This window comes from Psittacula echo (assembly GCF_963264785.1).
Source record: "Psittacula echo genome assembly, chromosome: 1".
In the NCBI taxonomy this organism is placed as follows: domain Eukaryota; kingdom Metazoa; phylum Chordata; class Aves; order Psittaciformes; family Psittacidae; genus Psittacula; species Psittacula echo.
The window spans coordinates 101,790,839-101,812,700 of NC_137735.1; the positions used below are offsets into that span (position 1 = coordinate 101,790,839).

The 21,862-nt window shown below is 38.7% G+C and overlaps 1 protein-coding gene across 1 annotated transcript in view; it reads left to right on the forward strand.

The window, feature by feature from the left end:
* Nucleotides 1-4,171: 4,171 nt before the first annotated feature.
* The window catches only part of PIK3C2G (phosphatidylinositol-4-phosphate 3-kinase catalytic subunit type 2 gamma), a gene marked incomplete at both ends in the record, with an annotated part of 207,943 nt that continues 190,252 nt past the window's right edge, over nucleotides 4,172-21,862 (forward strand). Inside the window, 4 exons of the mRNA XM_080619939.1 lie at nucleotides 4,172-4,831; nucleotides 10,989-11,071; nucleotides 15,095-15,252; nucleotides 18,459-18,570. Of these exons, the coding sequence (XP_080476065.1) occupies nucleotides 4,172-4,831; nucleotides 10,989-11,071; nucleotides 15,095-15,252; nucleotides 18,459-18,570 (1,013 nt within the window). The remainder of the gene's footprint in view (nucleotides 4,832-10,988; nucleotides 11,072-15,094; nucleotides 15,253-18,458; nucleotides 18,571-21,862) is intronic.

Below are 21,862 nucleotides of genomic sequence, written 5' to 3' on the forward strand. Positions count from 1 at the left end.
TTTTTTTTTATTTTTATTTTTTAACTTATTGCTTCATTTAGTTTATCAGATATATCTGAGATTAATTATTAACTTGAAATGCTTTATCCTAATCTGTTCAGTTTTACTGCATGGCTTTTTATATCTGAAATATTGTTTTGTTGATACTGACTCCTTTGCTATTTTGGAGGATATTTTTTTCTTCCCTGTAACAACCTTGGAGTAGACCAGGATTGGGATTTTGTGTAAATTCTGAATAGCTCAGTGGAGCAATTTATACCTTTTTAAGGAATGGTATGAAATGTGAAGGCAGATGGTCCCTGAGGGAATCCTCTCTGCCTTGTGCCTGGAGCAGCCTTTGCTGCTCCCTTTTATGGAGGGTCTTGGGCTCCTTAAGGTCTAGGAAGATGTTTGTGACCAGTGCTGTATTTACTCCAGCTCTTCAGCAGGCCTTTTGCACAGGGGCAAGGCTTCATCATCTGAGAAATGCCCCAGCATAGGGAGGTTCTTCTTCCATTAGACTGTCCTGCCTCTGCGTACTGAGGGGCCAAAGCCAAAGGGCCTCCACCCTGCAGGATTTGTGCTATCCGCTTCTCCGGTGAGCAGACCTAGGAGTTCCTTTCAAAGCATGCACCACCAGTGCAGACAGATGGAAGCTGCATGAAGGTGGAGTAAAATTTCTGAATCCTGTTCTGGTGCAGAAGTCTTTCAAAGAGGCAAGCCTTTCCTTTAGACAAGTCGTCGTGTTATTTTAAGCATGTTTGATACTTGTACTGAAAGTGTGAGATCATCTACCACCATTTAGGGGAAAAAAAAAAGTAAAAGAAAGGTTGGGTTCCCAAATTGAGAAAGAGAACAGATAAGGTGTTACCTTTTAATTTACTGTTGTTTGAAATTTCCCTCAAGGAAGACATGGGAAAGAATCATTACCACAGTAAACCGGTTAGACAGGAAGGACAGCTTTTGATGAAAAAGTTACACCCCCTTGATACTGAAAGCACATAGGTCATCGGAATGTGTCTGTGAACAGGAAGACGTAGGAGACTGTATTCTTCTAACAAATTATGTGTTTCAGGTAAGAGGTTGCAACTAATATTCTTACTGCTTAGCAAGTTGCCCAGTTGTCATCTCCTGGGTTCTGGTGAAAAAGGGGAAACCAAGCCCATGGCATTTCAATCTCTTATACTAGAATGCATGTGCACGATGAAGTAAGGAAAGAACTCAGCATCTACAATGTTGTGAGCACTGTGTTGTGCTGTCAAATCTCTTGATTTTTAGTAAATATTTTACAGAATTTGTTGGGATTCTCTCTTAAAACCCCTGACCCCAGAACCACATGATTGTGTGAAAACACAGCTGTTGTTTAAAAGGAAAAGGAGAGCTTCTTATCTGTAGAATAAAAAAGCCAAACCCTCCAATATATGAATTCAGAAACCACAAGACAAAGAAAATGAACCTAGAAGCTTAACTTTTTTTTTTTTAATGCATTATATTTTCCGTATTTGTGATTTTTGAAAATTCAGTCATATTGATGCACGTTGTACAATTCAAATGGAATAATAGTGGCTGGCAAAGAGCCAAATCCTTTCCTGAACTTTTCTGAACTGTGCTGTTTTGAAAAGGATCAGGAGTTGGCCCAAATATGGGGCCTAGTCTTACTAACCAAACTACCAGGTAAGACTTAAACCACAGAGATTTACAACATGGCACACTGAATTTCCAGTGTAAATGGTTGGTTTTAAATGCAAGCCTGTGTAAAAGAGAGGCAGCGCTACAATGTGGTACAAATATCTGCTACCTGCAAGGCCTCCTCTCTGCCTTGATCCAGGCTGGTTGAAGGAATCCTACTGCATCATGCAGACTTCTTGTTACTCATGTGGACCTCCCAGTCCACTAAGGAGAACAGGGGAGCTGAATGTCCTGACCAGCTTTTGGCATAATAGCTAAACTCCATGCTTTTAAAAAACACTAGGAAAGCAATGCTTCTGCAGAGAATTATGGAAAGTGCAGGAGATAAGCATTCATATGCCAATGGATGGAGGTAGGCTCTATGTCTGCTTGAATATTTGTCTGTTGGAGAAGTATGGGATGCTACACATAGAAGTCTTAATGGTGAATGAGCAAGGTTAGCTGTTAGACATCTGTGTATCATCATAAACAGAATTTGTCTGAAATGCAAAGAGATTATTTTAGAAATAATTGAAAGGGTGTAAAAGCTTTATTTTCTTTGCCTGATCTTCCAGGTAGCCAAACTTCATTAAGGAAGATGAGGATGTATGGAAATATCATTGTTTTAGCTCCGATTTTTCCTGAAACATTCAAATTTTCAAGATGGGTGGAGGGAATAAGAGATGTTGTCTTTCTTGATTTAACGGATACATCCTTTTCTTTCATGTTGGTTAGGGTTTTTGTTTTTTATTTAACGGCTTAAGAAATGAGAAACAGAAGAAGTTGTAAATCAGGACAATTTCATTAAAAAAAAAAAAATCTTATTGCTATGCTTTTTTTTTTTTTTTCCCTCCAAAAAGGGGTGTCAATCAGGATGATTAAGATGTCAGGATTTACTCTGAGAGAAAGGTGCTGAGACTCTGAGAATCATACTTAGCTCACCATTCAAAATGGTGTGCATCATTTTGATTATCTGGTTATCTGGCTTAATGTTATTTCATAAATGCTTCCCCTCATCCCCCCCTCCCCCCCCCCCAAAATGGTTAAAGGAAACCTAAGCACACAACATGTGGAATCGCAAAGTTGAGCCCTTGAAAAAGTAGTTCAGCCTCTTGGAGATTTCATTTAATCCTATTTAACTTTTCATTTCTCTTCTCATTCCTCACTGTGGGTGACAGAAGCCTATGTCACCTAGAGTTTGACTTCAAATGAACCAAAAATAAAGTTATGATGAATACCTTCTGTTGTAATATAGATTTTCATTGCAAGGAGCTATTACCTAAAATAATACAATATAGATCTTGGGGACATATTGGAAAAGCTGGTTTTGGAGCTTAACTTTAGCAATTTCTAAGTGCACATTTATCTCGATAGCTGGTTTATTTGGGCTTTTTTTTTTTTCCTGCTAGGGAATATTTTTTTTTATTGCAGCATTAAGTCAGATGTTTCCCTTTTTTTTTTTTTTTTTTTTTTTTTTTGTGAGACAAAATACCCAACACAACTGTGTACTTTTTGTACTACATTTTGTGTTTCAGGCCACATCTGTATCAGTAAATGAAACAGGCCAAGGCCTCGAGGGCAAGTGGCCCAGAATAGATTTTGGTTTTAGAACTAAACTCTCTTCCTGAAAAAGATAGCCTCATGCCTACTGACAGAAGTCTCCAGTGCGTGCTGCCCATCTGAACCATAGTACTACTTGGCACATGCTGAAATCATATCAAGAAGTTTGCTAGTAACAGCATGAGTGATGATGAGTTTCTGCAGAAGCTCATGCCCTTGCCTGTTAATTTACTAAAAAAGATACAGGCTTTGAAAATTTATCTGTTTTGAAAAACAAAACCAAAAAAAGTCTGTAATTGATTTATTTATATTTGAGTTTCTTTACATATGCTATATCCAAGCATTTGAGATGTAGTGTTTCGAATATTAGTTTGGAGAGCCATATCTTAAATGTTCTTTGACTTAAATGATTACATTAGGATAAAAAGTGGTAGAATATGAAGACATTAAAGGCACAAAAGAAGAGGAAGATGTAAATGAAACTGCTACTAAATTGATAATGCAAAAGCTTTCCTACCTGCTTGTTTTAGATGCCTGCACTGTGTGCTATACAAATGTAAAATAATTGATAATACTGAGATTTGCTGCAATATTTGTTAGAATTAATATCTTAGATCAGTTGTTTCAGGTATCCTGTTACTGCTATTTAGGAGTCCATGATAAGAAGGATTTTTTATTATTATTTTATGATAATAATAATAAATATGTACTCAAATGAGGATCAGGCAAAAGACTTTTCAAGCTGCAGATTAAAAAAGCATTTCCACCATGTGGAGAAAGTTCTAAAGCAAGAAAAGACCAAAGAAATGTATTGCTTTCATTATACTAGATATTTTAGAGTTTAACTTTTATTCTGTTCTTCATTTCAGTGGGTATGTAGCTCCTGTTCTGAACATTACTCTTGACCTTGGAACTATTGTAAAACCTCCCTGAGGATTAATAAGACTGAAGAGAAGAATCAGCCATGGCATACTTTGGGAGGCTGCCTTTCTCATACAATGAATTTGATGAAGGACATGCTGGGAACCAAACATCTTACCCAGTATACCATTCTGGCTCTGCTGGAGAGGTCAGTCTAGGATTTGATCGAATAGTTGATGAAGTCAGCAATGAATATTTTTTTTATGGTTCATCACGTTCACGTCATCATGAAGAAATTTTTTTCCCATCAGATGTCTTTGGTCTGAACATGCCTGACCAGCAGTTTTGTGGTCAGCCTCTAGTTGCTTATGGTGAGCTTCACCCTAGAAATCCTGTCTCTCACTGGCAACAAGGCACAGTGTCACCAGCGGTTGACTTCAAGTCTTCTCTACTGCCTGATTACGAAAACTTCTCTCTAGTGGTTCCCTACTCCTACAGTCAGGAGAGAGAACTCTATAGAGGGAATAACTTAAGACCAGTCACAAATGTGTTTGATTCAAATGTGGAAAGAGGCAACACAAATCTGAATTTTCAGACAGGCTTTGATAACTTAGATGCTCGAAGTCCTGTTTTCTTAGACAACTATCCATTTGGACAAGAAGTGAAAGATGAAAGTGGAAATGAAGAAGTTTGTTTAACTGACGCTTCCAGAAGATGTGACATAGAACCTACCTGGCCCAGGAGCTCTGGACATGACAGAGAGGTATTTAAATTTTCTCATATTAAAAGTGCTTAAAGTTCTTGATTCTTGTTTGTGTCCTTGCACTTTGTGTATTTGCTCACGCTGATGCAACATGAATTAGAAATGCTTGATTTAAAGACATTGTGAAAAATAAAACATTTAGGCCCTGTGTGGAAGCAAAAGCATTTTACACCAGAAAAGAATCTAGATTATGGTCTAGAATGCTCCAATGGGCTCATTTTGTGGCTCATTGAACCATGAAACTGCCACAGAGAGATAAGTACAGAAATGTAGAGTAAGATGTGTTTGAAAGAGAGAAGATAACAAATCTTATGGTCTGATATGAAACCTGAGATTCAAAATAACGATGTATTATCCTGAATCTGTTTTTCTGTTGAGCCAGACTATTGTCTCTGTGTCTAGTTTGGCTGACATATCCTGATTCTGACAGAGAAAAATACTATGTCCTGCCTTCATGTTCTGCATACACATATATATGCATGTATAATTGTTTTCTGTAAATTTAAATTTACTGTAACTGCAGAAGCTGGATCCTATGACACAGACTGTCATTAGCTGTCTTTGTGAAACAAATGCTCTACCTTTTTTTCCTCCGTCCATCAAGAGTTCTTAGCTCCATTCGTGGTTTTGCAGTTTTTAATAATGATGTCTTATGGGAGTCCCATGACACTCTGATGTTGTATCTCTTCTCATTTTCTTTCTTTCAAAATCGTGACATAGAGGAGGGAAAAGAAAATTATAAATCCCCCCTTTTCTCTAATCCTTGTTAGCATTCTGGATCATTACAGGAATCCTGAAATAGCCTACAGGATATCTCTGCACCATGAATATTAAATGACAGTTTAGGTTCACTTTCTGCTTTTAACTCCCAGTGATCATAGTATCATAAAGTAATAGGAAAGAGACACTTGATTGACTTGGGTTTATGTCTGTGAATAGGGAGAACTATAGAACTAAATATATGCAGACCCAGACAGATGGGGAGGCAGGAGGGTAAATATCTCTGAGAACAAGAACACTTAAGACTAGTCCTGGGCACCACATTTTGGAACTTCAGCGATGAATACAAAAGAGAAGGGGATGAATAGAATCATAGAATAGTTAGGGTTGGAAAGGACCTTAAGATCATCTAGTTCCAAACCCCCGCCATGGGCAGGGACACCTCACACTAAACCATGCCACCCAAAGCTTCATCCAACCTGGCCTTGAACACCACCAGGGATGGAGCATTCACAACTTCCCTGGGCAACCCATTCCAGTGCCTCACCACCCTCACAGGAAAGAATTTCTTCCTTATATCCAATCTAAACTTCCCCTGTTTAAGTTTTAACCCATTATCCCTTGTTCTGTCACTACAGTCCCTGATGAATAGTCCCTCCCCAGCATCCTTGTAGGCCCCCTTCAGATACTGGAAGGCTGCTATGAGGTCTCCATGCAGCCTTCTCTTCTCCACACTGAACAGCCCCAACTTTCTCAGCCTGTCTTCATACGGGAGGTGCTCCAGTCCCCTGATCATCCTCATGGCCCTCCTCTGGACTTGTTCCGACAGTTCCATGTCCTTTCCATGTTGAGGGAGGACACCAGAACTGTACACAATACTCCAAGTGAGGTCTCACGAGAGCAGAGTAGAGGGGCAGGATCACCTCCTTCGACCTGCTGGTCACGCTCCTTTTGATGCAGACCAGGATACAGTTGGCTTTCTGGGCTGCAAGCGCACACTGAAGCCGGCTCATGTTCATTTTCTCATTGACCAACACCCCCAAGTCCTTCTCCACAGGGCTGCTCTGAATCTCTTCTCTGCCCAACCTGTAGCTGTGCCTGGGATTGTTCCAACCCAGGTGTAGGACCTTGCACTTGGCATGGTTAAACTTCATCAGGTTGGCATCAGCCCACCTCACAAGTGTGTCGAGGTCCTTCTGGATGGCATCCCTTCCCCCTGGCGTATCAACCGAACCACACAGCTTGATGTCATTGGCAAACTTGCTGAGGGCGCGCTCAATCCCACTGTCCATGTCACCGACAAAGATGTTGAACAAAACTGGACCCAACACTAATCCCTGAAGGACACCACTCGTTGTTGGTCTCCAGCTGGACCTGGAGCCATTGACCACAACTCTTTGCATGTGGCCATCCAGCCAGTTCTTTATGCGCCGAGTGGTCCACCCATCAAATTGATGTCTCTCCAATTTAGAAACAAGGGTGTCATGTGGGACAGTGTCTAACGCTTTGCACAAGTCCAGGTAGATGACGTCAACTGCTTTACCTCTGTCCATCAGTTCTGTAGCCCCATCATAGAAGGCCACCAAATTGGTCAGGCAGGATTTCCCCTTAGTGAAGCCATGCTGGCTGTCACCAAGCACCTTGTTGTTTTTGATGTGCGTTAGCATGCCTTCCAGGAGAATCTGCTCCAAGAGTTTGCCAGGCACGGAGAGAAGACTGACTGGTCTGTAATTCCCTGGGTCATCCATTTTTTGAAAATGGGGATTATATTACCCTTTTTCCAGTCATCGGGAACTTCACTTGACCTGTATAGGTGGCAAGACAGAAGGGTGGTGTTGCTTTTTGCTTATGGTAGGAAAACTAAAGCATAAGAAAACTAAAGCATCATGATGAACAAGCCTTCTCATAAGAAAAGTAGAAAATAGTAGGATACAAATGAGCAGGAGGAGAATAAATTGTGGTATGGGAGGAAGAAGAGGTGCTGGAGGAAGTAGACACAGACAAACAGGCACAAATGCTTCTGTGACAAAGGAGAGAATTATAGGGAGGGAAGAGATGGGTGACTCAAGGGTGACTACAGTCAAATGTGTGGAAGGATTTGATTAAGTCAGGGAAGTATTTGAGCAGTTTGGGTAGAAGAGGAAGAGATGGGAGAGAGGAAAGAATTGATTTGTACCAGAAAAACCAGTGTGGTCACAGGAATTCCTTCAGGGAGAAACAGGCAAATCTTGATAGAAGGCCAAGACAAAGGGCTACCAACTGAACCTTGAGATAGTAAGAAAGGGAAAATGAGAGTGAAAGTTGAGATAGGGAAGGGTAAAAAAAGCCTGTGAAGAAGTAACTCATTGCTACTGAGCTGGGAGTTCTGGAGAAGGTAAGAAGGGCTGTGAGGTGACAGGGCTAATGCAGAGTAAGACTGTCAGAACAGCTGGAAAAGTGTAGCACCACAGAAAAAAAAAATAGCAGAGATTGGATTGGTGAGGTCCAGGATGTGTAAATGATGCATCTGAGTAATGGGAGATGAGAACCAAGACTGCAAACAGAGTGAAATTGAAAGGATGCTGCAACATGGAAATTAACATCGAGATTGGTCATAGGTACGCAAGATGAAATACTCACATAGCTGAAATCATGCTGTCATTCTATCCGTAGTTCTTGGATGCAATTGTATGGCTGTAGGCTTTATTTAATGCGTGCTAATTAAAATATGTCCACTCCAATAAAGGTAACATTAATTTTCTCCTGCCTTGTCATCACTAAGTCAGATGTTCCAAAATACTAAAGAAACTGTCTTCATAACATCCCTGTAAAAAGAGATTTTATTTTCTCTGTATTAGAAAGAAAACTGGAAAACAACATATAAAGTATCAAATCTATTTGTCTGCTCCATCTACGATATTTTGAATCTAATTTTTTCAGAATAACTAGCAAAATTCACTTTTTCACCCAAACCCAATCATCAGACCAAACTTCATGGTTTCAGTTTGTGTGCTTCAGAAATGAGAAATACACATTTAGTTTTTATATTTGAGAAGGATGGTTCAGGTGACTTGATTAGTAGCATAATGTGAGAAATCTGTGGAAGTGAAAAGATAGATTCCAGTCATCCAGGGATGCACTGTCTTAGTTTATCACTGTTGTCATCAGTTCTCTCCATACAGAGCTCCTTTTTGCCATCCTTTAGTAATTGTTTGATTGCATTCATCTTCAAGCCATGAATTTGAGGATCCATACCCAAGTCCTCATGGCCAATTAGCCTTTACCTGTATTGGCCCTCTCCTTGCTTAATTACAATCTGTTCCTTGTTTTTTTCAGTTCCTAATTGTGGTTTTGCTCTTTTAATATCTTCAGTCCTATTCAGTGTTGTGTCCCAGCCTCACCTTTTCTCACCTGTGGTCTGGTTTTCTCAGGTTTTTATTTATCCACTCTCTCTTTTTCCATGCCCTTTTCCATGGCATTGTACTTGCTCTGTAATGACAGAGCTGCAGGTGGGAAAGGAACCTTTTTTTGTTGCTGAAAGCAGCAGGTTTCCAGCCTTCCCTCATGTGGGAGTCTCCACTACTGCTCCTGTAGAGTAGTCTTAAGTTGTCTCTCCTTTGCAGCATAGGGCTCCAGTGGTCCTTAGTTCTGTAGAGCCCTTGTCAGTCTTATGTTCCTCCTTTTGGCTGTTCAACTTCTGTATCTCCTTCACTGCAGCCAGAGCACAGCTCCCACCAGCAAGGCACCTGACATCCCCAGTCCCAGGGAGAGGCACCAGGCAAGCCATGCAGCCAGAGACATGGGCTTGAATTCCTCCATCTGGAACGCAGGGGTACACAGCACCCAAGAGGCAAACTTTCTAGAGCCTTGTCACTGTATCTTTTTTGTAAAACTATCTACCTTGTGGAAGTGTGATCAGGAATGGGGTTTTTATTATTGGGGTTTTTTTGTGTAGTGGGGCTTTTCATGACAACATAATTTGGGGAGGCCATTACTGTAACCAAATCATTTATAATTTCTAAATAGTGAACCTTATTCCTGTCTGCTGAAGTGAATTGTAAAGCAGGTGTCTAACCAAGGTGGAATAAAATGGGCCAGTGGAGGTGCAATATTTTCAGTGACTCCTGAAAGAGCTTTTTCAGCTGTCCATAGAATCAAGGATGAGGGACCACTGATTTGTATTGCTAAATTTAATTTCACTCTCTTATTTCAACCCTCAGGCTTATTCATTGTTTTTCCTACCAGACATTTCAGTTTTTCCTTCTACTGATTATGCCCCCTTATTATCTTTACATTTCATAAGCATTCTCCTAACATTTCTGCTGTTGTGGTTAATGAAAGTACTACATATGATGAAACCCCAGACTGATGGTATCTATAAAAGGTTTGTAGTTTTCGAGGTTTCTGTTCTGGCATTGCTATCTCCCTGCTAGCCAGCTCCCAACAAATCTTTCATCTTTTATAGTCATCCTATCTTTTAAACTGTAACTAAAATTTCTCAGCCTGCATGTTCTTATGCCTATTGTACTTGCTTGTTCAGGGGGAAAAAAAAATCTTGAATTTGGTTTATTATTTATATTTTTTAATAAACTTACATCTTTGTATATACATTATTATTAAAATGATAAAATAAACCTTTCCATGATATCTCCATTTCCTCTTCAGTGACATGTCATGACATTTTCATTCATTTCTTCAGTGACATTCATGACATTTTAAACCCCTTCTCTCTCTGAAGGGGTTTAAAAGTTGGTGTCTCGGAGGAACATTTTATACGTCTCTATGTACAAGAATAGAATGGACTTTCAGATGCAATATTATTAAGCTCTTTCCTGGAGCTAATGTTCACTATGGGCACTATGACAAACAGAGAAGGGAGTGCTTTGACCTAAAATAGTGGCTCAGACCTGTGCTCTCCAAGTGTAGCGAAATTATCTAGGGATTTTTCATGTTCAATAGAATATAGTGGTTTTCTGTTACCTGTTTTAGGGACTTACCTGGAAGGTTGATGGAGTTTGAAGGGATCCTGAGATTCCTTCCAGGGCAGAAAATGTGAAAATAAGAATTAAAACTCACTGCACCGTAAGCTTCATTTTGTCCCCTCTCCTTTTTGTAAACTAAGCATACATCTTCTGCATTTAGAGTGCAGACACAGGTGAATTTTGAAAGCTTTGTCTGCTATTCCTTACATTCTGCTCAGAGGGGGGGATAAAAAATCGTTAAATCCAGGGTAGTTGATGCTTTGTGACTTTGTGTTTTTTCTCTGAAAGCATTTAGAGTGCCGTCAAAATGGGGCTATTTGTGCTTATTTTGGAGCTCTGTCAAGTCAGGGGAGGGATAATAAGGTATGAAAGTTCTCATGAAGGCAAATGCAAGGTTATCCTTATGCTCCTTCAGTTTCTGTTATGATCTAAATAACTTAGCTCTGTTCCTTCTGGTGTCTTTCTGGTATTTTTAGGCTACAGGTTTGTCTATCCAGCTGGTTGAAGCAAATCAAGGAAGTAATGAAAACACAGTTGCTTTTTGCAATGCAGTGGAGAAGTAAGTAATGAAAAAACTGTATATTGTATCTGTCTGAGGTGGAGCTAATTTTCCCCCTAACAGCCCTCATAGTGCTGTGATTTGTCCTGGTGTATTGTATAGCTGGAAAGGTGTTGATAACCCACTGGTGTTTTGACTACTGCTGAGCCTTGCAGCAGAGCATCAAAGCTTTCTTTGCAACAATTCGCCTTCACCAGTAGGCTGAGGGTGGGTGAGATCTTGGAAGGGGCCAAGGCCAGCACTGCTGGCTCAAACTGACCAAAGGGATATTCCAAACTACATGATGTCGGCTCAGCAATAAAAGCTAAGGGGGTAGGGGTAGAGGGTGGCAGGGTAAGTTGCTATTATGAAGATTTTCTTCTGGAACAACTGCTGCATGTACTGAGGACCTGCTTTGCAGCAAGTGGGCTCGACATAGAATCATAGAATAGTTAGGATTAGAAAGGACCTTAAGATCATCTAGTTCCAATCTCCCTGCCATAGGCAGGGACACCACACACTAAACCATGTCACCCAACATCCCCTGCTGATAGGAAGTAGGGAATAAATCTTGTTTTCTTTTGCTTCTGTGCATGGTCTTTGCTTTTGGTTTTTTTGGTCTTACTCCACCTCTCCCCTTTTCTCCATCCTGTTGATGAGTAGAATGGGAGTGTCTTGATGGGCACCTGGTGTCCAGCCAAGGTCAACCCACCACACCGTGCTTTCTGGAACAGAGCCATAATTCTAGTACCTACTTAAATATGAGATGCTCCTGATTTTGGTTTAAAAATTAAAATTCACAAGGTAATGTTAATTCCAAAAAATATTTTCTCCCTTATCTGTTCCTTTTATCAGTGATTAAGTACACTTAACTCTTCAATGTTGATGGTTTATAGTGTGTGAAACTTAAGTTCAATTTCCTGTCATTGTCTTGGGCAATATTAGTGCCTGTATAGCTCAGAGCAGGAAAAAAGAGTTGGAGGGACTGACTGACAAGGAACAGAATTACTACATGCTATCATGATGACAAATCAGACTTAACAAGGGACAGAAAGCCCTTTAATTATTGTTTACCATTACAGGTAATAGCATAACTTAATGGGATAGAACTTGTTTTACTTAATCTTCTTTAGAAAAAGAAATTGCATTGAAATCCAAGACCACTTAAACATGCAGGTTTTTAGGCCATCTGTGCAGATTCCTTTTTCTTTGTAGATATCCACTGGTCGCACTATGAAGTTGTTAGCACAAATGCATACTTTTTACCCCAGCAAAGTGTTGGAAAATGGAATGCTGGTGGGTTTTTTTTTTTTGTTGTTTTTTTGTTGTTTTTTTTTTTTTTACTTACTTTATTTATGTATTTCTTAACTGAACTGAAAGAAAAATCAAGTTTGATGTTGCCCTGAAATTAACAGTGAATCTATTATATGTTCATATGGGGTGGATGGATGGTCAGCTTCAAAACATGCTTATTCACATACATCTCAGTTTCCTTTTTTTCACCACAGTTCATCAGTCTGAACTCTAACCCAATTCTACTAACATCAGATGCATGAAGGCGCATTCCACATAATGGGATATTCACTTTTTTTAATGTTCTAATATGATACATTTAACTTTTCACTCTGATTGTAGGAAAAGATTAATAGAATTAGGTCATTCCTGTTTTACAGTAACTAGTGAGTATCACTAGTAAATGTTCTTAAACAGAAAATAAGAGCAACTTTTGCTTTTCTTTTATCATATAAATGTGAAAACATTCCTAGGACAAAATGTCACAGCAAGCAAAAGGCAGCAAAAGTCATAAATTTGTAAATAACGTATATCAGTCTTTCCAAATGAGCATCCTTTGAGTCACAAAGAATCTCAATAACTGGCTGTTGTGTATCGGAGGTGAGATGTATAATTCAAACTCTTGTCTTCCAGACTTGCACCTCCAGCATTTGGCTCAGATAGAAACCTATCAAATGTTTCTGTAGGTAATATTAATACAGGTAGGAATTGATAATTGAAATATTTCATTGTACACAACCGTAAAGCAGCTTTCCAAATGCCTTTATCAGGTTACTTCTGCAACTGTGGGCATAGCCTATAGTGAATGTTCATCCATGGGTAGCTTTCTAAAGTGAGTTTGATAACAGAAGATGCCAAGTTGGTAGCCTTAGGGTTCAATGCTGCAAAATACAGTTTCCTCCACCTCCTACTGACTCCAGGGATGTGCTCTGCACCGCAGCGAAATTATGAAATGCTGTGCAATAACAAATCTCTCTAAATGTTAGCACTTTCCTCATACACTGAGTTGTTGCAGCACAGAAAGAAAGTAGCACAAGACTTTCTTCATGAAATACTTGTGTAGTATTTCAGTTATGCCTTGAAAGACCTAACCTTTCAGAATTTTGTGATGGGCATGTCTTGCTCACCTGCTCAGGCCAAGTACCCTTTAATCACTTAAAAACAATAGATGGCCAAAATGAGCAACACTTTCTGAAACTGAATACATCTTTATTTGAAATGCGTAAAAACCAAATTTCTTTATGCACATTATTCTAAAATGCAGTGTGGGGGCAGGGAAGGAGATGAGGTTTGCTTAGTTTTGGAATGATTGCCGGAAAGTTCAGGAGGTGATTCATGCCCTGTGTGTGTGTGTAGCCCATTAATCTGATGCTGGAGAAAGAGTAGTGAAGTTTCCAGTTGTAACCTGTTTCTGTAAGAAGTCCAAGGACTGAATAAAAGAGTGAATTTTGTGATAAGGGAAAGCTTTATGTGTATCTTGCTTGCAAAGGAAATAGACTGACAATGACTACATAGGTCACCAAAGCAGCCTCTGTAATATAATGATTTTTTACTGTAAGTATAATTCTATCTCATGCTGAAGGTATTGTCAAGCCTCATTTCCTTCTACCCCACTGATACATCATGCCCCCTGGCTTTTCATTATAAGAAATGGGCTGCTTCATTGGATTATTAATTTTGGAAGCCTAGGCTTTTTTTTCCTTCTCATGCTATAGAAATAGTTCATACCGTTGTTTAAGAGAGTTGGGCAGTAGCCCTGAGGCAGGAGGTAACATAGTGATGAAGAACTTCATGCAAGAGAACTATGGCTCAAAATACACTGTAATCAGAGATGATATAAAGTGCTGCCAACTCAGAAGCTGCAAAATGCTGCTTGAACTAACAAACAAATAAAGAATGCAGTATGCTTAGTACAGGATGTTTGAGTTAGCTGCTAAAATATTCAGGCCAGTTAGTGAAATGTAAAGCTTCATCTGGACCAATATGTACCCGTACCTGCAGTTGTAAAGTGTATTTGCTTAAAAAGCAAGTTTAATCTCAGATGACAGACTTAATACCTGCAACCAATGTTCATTAGAAAATGATACCTCAAGAGGCATTAGTTTCTGCAGGTCTTTGGTAATTGGAAGAAGGAGGGGCAATATATTTTATAAGTAATGGTATATCAGAGGGACTCAATGACTGTAATACTTATTGCTCTCTACAGGTATTTACATAAATACCCAGGGTTTTAGTAATGAGGATTTCAGATTGGATTCTAGAGCACTGTGAAAATAGGGACTTCTTAAGATTTTGCATAGAAAGCGTGTGCCTGTATTCATTTTGACCAGTTGTCCTAGTCTCATCTGTCTGTGTGCATGCTCTTGGTTAGTTTTATGTTAAAACTCTCCAAGTACATATTTGAGCTCTCTTATTTCTACTGTGCTCAGTGTACACTGAAGTCTGTGTTTAAACTCCTTTTGGCTTCACTGAGGTCAAGTTCATGAAGATTTTACTGATGGTTTTCCTACGTTAGTAGAATGTAGTTATATGGATGTAAAAGGTGTAGTTATATGGATTCTATCTGATGTGCAGTTATCTCACCAAGTTTGAATTGCTACCATTTTACCCTCCTTTTGTGCAAAATTTTATTCCTAACAGCTCTCTATCTACTGTGTGTTAATTGTATCTTGTAGATTTCTTGTTTAATTCTTAGGAGAGATCTGAAACGCTCACTTATTTAGGCATCATTTTATCACGTGTTCTTTTCAGAATAAGGAATGCCAATCCTGCTTTTGACTTGAAGACAAACACTGGGAAAATCTGGAGTGTTGCAACAAAGTTCCCCAACCATATCCTTGGTGAATCAAAATTCAGAATCAGCATTTGGACAGATTCTTCACCTCATCCTCTGCTTCTTACACCACATGGTAAGTGATTGAGGTGTTCATATCCTTCCACTATTCAGTTTCATGGAGATGATAAAAAAAATCATTTGTTATCTGGAAATACACTTGGAGAGCAAGCCTTATGTGAGTCTTGAGTACATACTTCATCAAATATTGTCACTATATTTGCTGTAAAATTAAAATCCTGTTAAATAGCAAACTTTGTTAATGTGTGGATCTCTACTTTCTTTAATTAGAACTGAGACCAATTCTGGCAGTCTCAAACAGGCCATCATTCAGACTTGGATCCACAAGGAATTTGAGCTTTTGCCTAATTTAAAGTGTAGGAATAGTCCCCATGTAGTTGCGGAACTTTTTACAGCCTTGACTCTATTTCTGAATCCAAGACTTAGAGTCTATAGTCGCTAAGACTCGTCTGCACCCAAGGTTATATACAGGTCAGGGAAAGAACGTGCTGGTCAAAATATGAAAGGAGAAATTCCAACTCTGTGAGAAGAAAATAATTAAAAATTGGTGGTGGACTCTCCATCATTGGAGGTTTTTAATGTCTTACAGGACAAAACCCTGAACAAGCTGGTCTGAATTCAGTGTTGACCCTCCTTTGGGGAGGACACTGGACTTCTGAGGTCTTTCCAACCTAAATTTTTCTGTCACTAGTGACTGTGGGAAGGTGCCACTGCTCCTGTGCATTATGTATTATGCAGAATGGGAGAATCTTTGATTCCAGCTCTGGTAATTTTCACTTTTCAAGGCAGATATGCAAAAATGAAGTGAATTAAATCCTCTTCCCGCTCTCTTCTTGTGCTGCTTCATTAAGGGATAGTCTTTTTTTTTTTTTTTTTTTCTGCTTATGAATAATTTTTTCACTTGTCAAGAAATTATTTGGCTGTTAGCAGGCTAAGTATTAGTTTGACAGGTTCAAAGCTGAAAATCCAGAGCCCTACAGAATGTCAGTCAGCATATATATATATACATCTTTTGAGTATTTTTGTGAATATATATTTATTCATACAAGTTTGGTTGCTTGATTTGGCACTTACTGGAAACACAGTTACTGGAAAGCCTGGAAAATAGTAGGTTGTATCATCTTAAACTAATATTTTGTGGATACTGTGGAGAAAAGGACCAAAAATCTTGGGACAATTGGTCCAGAAGGTAGTATTTCCAGCACTTATGTCAGCTTAGGCAAGGTATCTACACTGAAGTTCACTGTAATGCATATGTTTTACCATATAGGTGTAATTTACACTACAGATCATTCAATTTTCAGTCTGCTTAACTTATTCACAGAAGTGCTTTAGAAGGCACATCTAAAACTGAAGGGGATATAAGAAACGCTCCCTATCTAAACTTGTTTACAGACAATCTAAATAATTAGATATAGTTTAAGTGGGGGAGGAAGTGCACTCTTTTGCCACATATAATACAAAGAATTGTTCAGTGATGCAAAAACAGTTGGCAGAGTAAGGAGAGAAAAATATGTTTATGGAGTGAAAATTAATAATACTAGTTTCAGGTTTTGTCCAATGAGTGACCTGAGGAAGGTGCATGTTACAATTTTAATTCAAGATTCTGTGCCATTTTCTTCTTCGAGTGTGTATAAATTTAGCAAATAGTCACTGCAGTTTACATGTTAAACATCCTATGAGGAGTCACTTAAAACAGCGAGTTGTCACAGTGCTAGATGTTTAGACCTGGTAGAAAATGTTTAATTGAATTGGCTTTCAGGGCAAAAGAAAAATGGCTTTGCAAAGAAAATTAGATTTTTCTGAGGGAACTTTTGAATCCATTGATGCATTTGCCTTTCCCTGAGGAAGACCAGACCAAAGCAAAAACCAAGCTAGCTGTGGTAACCAACTCGGGTTTAATTCAGCTTTGGTTTTGTCACAGTCCCCTCCCCTAGAAATGTCAACTGTTCTCTGAAGCTGTTTTCAGGATCACATCCCCTAAATTTCCAGACAAAAACAGTTTTGAATTTTTTTGTTTTGTTCTAAAATAATAGCAACTCTGAACCAGATCTGCTGTGGGCAACTGGGTAATTCAGGACACCGTTAAACCTCATGAAACTGGTTGGTTAGGCTCAGTTTAAACTAGTTGTCTAAACCTGGAGCAGTGTAAACTAGTCAACACACAAGTCTGTGTTACCTGTTTAGTTCCTGGTTATTTGTAGGTAGCTTCCATTTTTATATGAAAAAGTTCACTTACAGCTACTAGTAAGAGCTCTTGCAGCCAGTAATTTTGAAGCAATAAAGAATTATCATGAATTAAAGAAATGAAAGGAAAAAATAGTCTGGCTTTACTGTTACCAGCTACAGACAATTAGATTGCCTAAGAACTGTGGAGGAAGTCCAGAATTTATTTTGCATTGTAAAACCATCTCGGTACATCACATGAAGAGTCAGATCTTTTTTCTGCTAGAGAAAGGCATCTCAGACTTGCAGCATCAGTGCTTGTGCAGTATACTCTACGTTGCTCTAAAGACCAAACTTAGACATGTTTGCAATTTGAGTGCCAGATTATGCAGCTATTCTTTTCCATTTTTTAACCTGTTTCCATTCTTCTAAAATGGACAGAGAGGAGGTGTATTGGTAAGGTTGGAAAATCGTTTAAAAAGGTCAAATAGTGCTTAAAATAATTCTCAAAATTCTAGAATATTTTTGAACAGCAGATTGTGCAAACTGACATAACACTTCTTTATATATATAATATGTAATTGATATATATTTCTATACAATTATGACTATACATAATATTAAATAATACTCATACTATATTGTATATATATAAAATGCACCTGAGCATTTATTTCTTGGTTATGGCTAAAAAGGTGGCACAGTAGAAACAATAGCAAGTAAAATTCTAGAGCCTTCTTGTGTCATGAACAGCAACAGTCAACTTTTGCATCAGCCCACATGGGAATTGTACCAAGATATTAATCAGAAAAATAAAAAAAAAAAAAAATTGCTATTTTTCTCTTCCTTTCTGCTTAGCAATGTATTAGGTAGCAAATGTCTCATTTCTTCTAAATGGACAAAATGGACATAGATTCTGTAACTTGCTGTAAAGTATTTGAAGAAAAAGAGTCAGGTGTGGCTTGATCTAATTCTTCTTGATGGAGCTAGTCTGCAGCAGTAGTCAGGAATTGTAAATAAATTCTTTGCTCAAGTATCTATCCTGGAATTCTCTAGCAAGCTGTTATTAATTTTTCTTGCTATCTTTATTTACAGCTGGTTGTATCACTCGTGCCTTAATTGTAGAGATCCTCCAATGCACTAATCAATACCCAGTCCAGGAGGAATGCCTTCTAAGTGTTTGTGGGTCTGATGAATTCTTACAAAAGTAAGTATCTTATTAAGAGTTGGTATTGAGTACGTATTGTGTAATATAAGCTGTGCTTTTAATGCACTCTGCTTACATGCCATGTGAACACAACCATAGGGAGAGTTAGGGTTTTATGTACCAAACAATGCATAGATTCTGAAACTCCCAGAACACACAGTACTTGAGAGGATGGTGTGCTGTAGTGCAAGGATTCAGATCCTGGCTCCTTATAGAAGATTCATGCAGCCTTGAATAATTTGTTTCACTCTGTTGCCCTTCTGGTCTTTCACATCTATAATAGGAGGATGCTGTGACTTCCAGTATCTCACAGGAGTGTCATAAGCATGAGGGGGTATGCATATCCTGAAAGGAGGAAATCACCAAAGAGAGGAGAAACAGTATTATACAGCTGCACAGCAGGTGATTTTTTTTCATATCCAGTTGCAACAGTAGTAAAGCAAATGAAGTCAGCACTTTGGTGCTGACTACAAGTTGACTAAAAACACATTATACATACAAACAGGTCTTTCTGAATGTATATAGTCTACAAGTAAGGAAGTAAACGCTCTGGTTTGCATTAATTCAAGCAAAACCTTGTGGTAAAAGCACTACTGGACTCAGCTAGTTGTTTCTTGCCCCCTGGCAGCTTAAATTCAGCTGTCAGCAAAAGTGAGCAGATTTTGTGTTGAAACAGCTGAAGTGCAGGCTCTTGTCAGCTGTGCTGTAGCACTGGTGACTTTCAGCAGAAGGGGAGAAGTTGGCAGTTCTCTGTGGTAACACATTAAGCTGGCACTGCAGGAGTCACAGCTCATCTGTTAGAGATGTAAAAAGCGTTAGATAAAATAATATACATCTGTAATGGAAAGGGAAATCTTTAGAAGCAGTCATATTTGCAGTATAGTGTAAAGGTTACCTGAACTAGCCAAAAGAAAGTCAGCTTGATTAACAAAACTGATGCAGTTGTGAGAAGCAAGCGTCACACTGTAAATTAGCTTTGTTCTATATCCAGCTTGGACACTTGTACTCTTACACAGGCCAAATGTTCAGATGTTTGTGATGAATTATGCTTTGCAACTAAAGATGGGAACTTCAATATTTCTAAGCCTGCTCTTCACTTGTTCAAATCTCCATAAAGCAGGAGCTGGTACAGCAGAGCACTGTGTAAAGCATTTACAGCACTAGAACCACTGAGCAGAGAATCAGGTCATACACAGATCTCTTAATTACATAAAAAGGCCAGGGCTTTTTTTTTTTTTTTAATTGTTGTTTTCAAGACTTTCTTCTCATTTCAAACTAATTACTGAAGAAAATGGGAATAATGAGTCACTGAATCGACAGTGAGCTCAGTGTGTTTCAGTACAGTATACAGTACGTTGTAAACAGTTTTATTTTCACTGTTCGGGAGAACGCATCAATAGTGGACTGTTTAAATTCTGGCACTTGCAGAATCTCTGCATGTTTCATTAGCAGTGAAACAAGGTCAATAATGTTCTTTGCTTTTTTTGATTTGCTCCTGCACTGTCATGCAGAAAGCACTGAGCTGCACTCTGCCTTAGCAGTTCATAATTCTATGCTGCACGGTGCTTCCAGCTCTCTTTCTTCTGTGTCCTCATCAGAGTCCTGTATCAAATTTGAAGCTCCAGACCCTAGTGATCCCTTGGGTAGCTTAACACAGCCTTTGGAGTAGGCTCAGGGTGTGATTTTTCCTGTGTTTGGGCTATCTTTTAGTGCAAATTGCTTTTCCAAAGATGTTTCTAACAGAATGATTTGATGTACTTGTGCCGGGTTCTTCCCCAGAAGAGTGTTTGGAAATTGTTCAGTAGTGAATACCCTCAGAAGTTCCCCTAGTTATGAGACAGCAAAGGGAATAAATATGTTGTCACTTCTGCTTTACTGTAATCCAGAAAGAACTAAAGTGAAGCCAAAATGGTGATGTGATGAATTGTTCTCACTAGTGTGTTTTAGTGAACCAGACTACTCTGTGAAGATCTGTCAAAAGCTTTCATTTACTATTATGTTGACTATGTTAATGAGCATTTCACCCTGCCTCCTGCAGAAGCACCTGAAAGACTTGATGATTTCTGGAATTTGTTTAGCTTTGAGTTGGATGAGGGAAAAAATACTTGTGTACTAATGACCATTACACTCAGCATCAGAAAATTTAACCATCCATTATTCCCTTCCTATGGAGATATCCTTGAGCTTATGTCCTATCTGACTCACAAGAAGAGTATCAGTTTTCAAATATCCAAATTTTAACAAAACAGAAGGCTGCGTGTAGACTGCAGATCAGTCCTAACTAATAGAGCCATCTGTGAAATTTTGATTTATAATCTCATTTGGTTTCTGGTTTTAAGTTAATTTTGTTTACTGATCAGAAATCCTGGCCTTGCTTCTATCTGCAAGTTTCTTTTTCCTTCTTATGCTTCCTTTTCCTTCAGGGTTTTCTTGCAGTACCTGTAAAAGCTATCAGGATTCATTGCCACCTTGTCCCTTCCCCTTCTTCCATTGTAAGGCTACATTACTTGGTTCCCCAGTTAGTTGCTGCAGTTTGTTTTTTAGATTTCAGTGTAAGTGCATCTAGAGGCAGAACCCTGTCTGAAAGACAGAGACTCCTTGCAGGAAAAGAGGAGTAAAACCCATATTTGTGTCATCAATTTTTTACCACTATTCATAAAATTTTCTGATTTTCACGTGTATCTCTAAACCCTCCTTCTCTGGGTTTCCCAGTTGTGGGTATACTCTCCACTGCCTTATGCTTGTGCTGTTCATGATAGTCTTTTATTTCTTGGAGGGCCATCTGCTGTTTCTAACAATTCTTTGCTTTATCATCCAATCATCCAAACCTTCTGCATCTACCTTGATAATCTTGCCCTCATACTTTCCTGTGTTCTGTAAAATTTAGAATAGATGCTCCTAAAAATGATGCCTCTTCATGAAAGATGTTATATACAAATAAATTAAATTGGGTTTAAGCAGCTTGTGTCAAATAACTCCTAGCTCTCAATGCCAGCAGCAAGACAAAACCAACCCATCTCATGTGACAGCAATGAATCAATCCATTTAGACTTTTTTTTTCCTTTAGAACTACAGGCCACAAACTCAGGGCATCCTGAAACACCTAATAAAACAAGGTACATGGGTGTATTATAAGGATACTCTCATTATTTTAGAGGACACTCTATTTTTTTTTTTTCATTATGTATTGTTTTATTGATCTGTCTGTTAACAAGAGATTCCAGTAATGCAGAACCAGCAAAGTAATGAAGTCCAAGGATATTTATAAGCTTTCTTCTACACATCCTTTTTT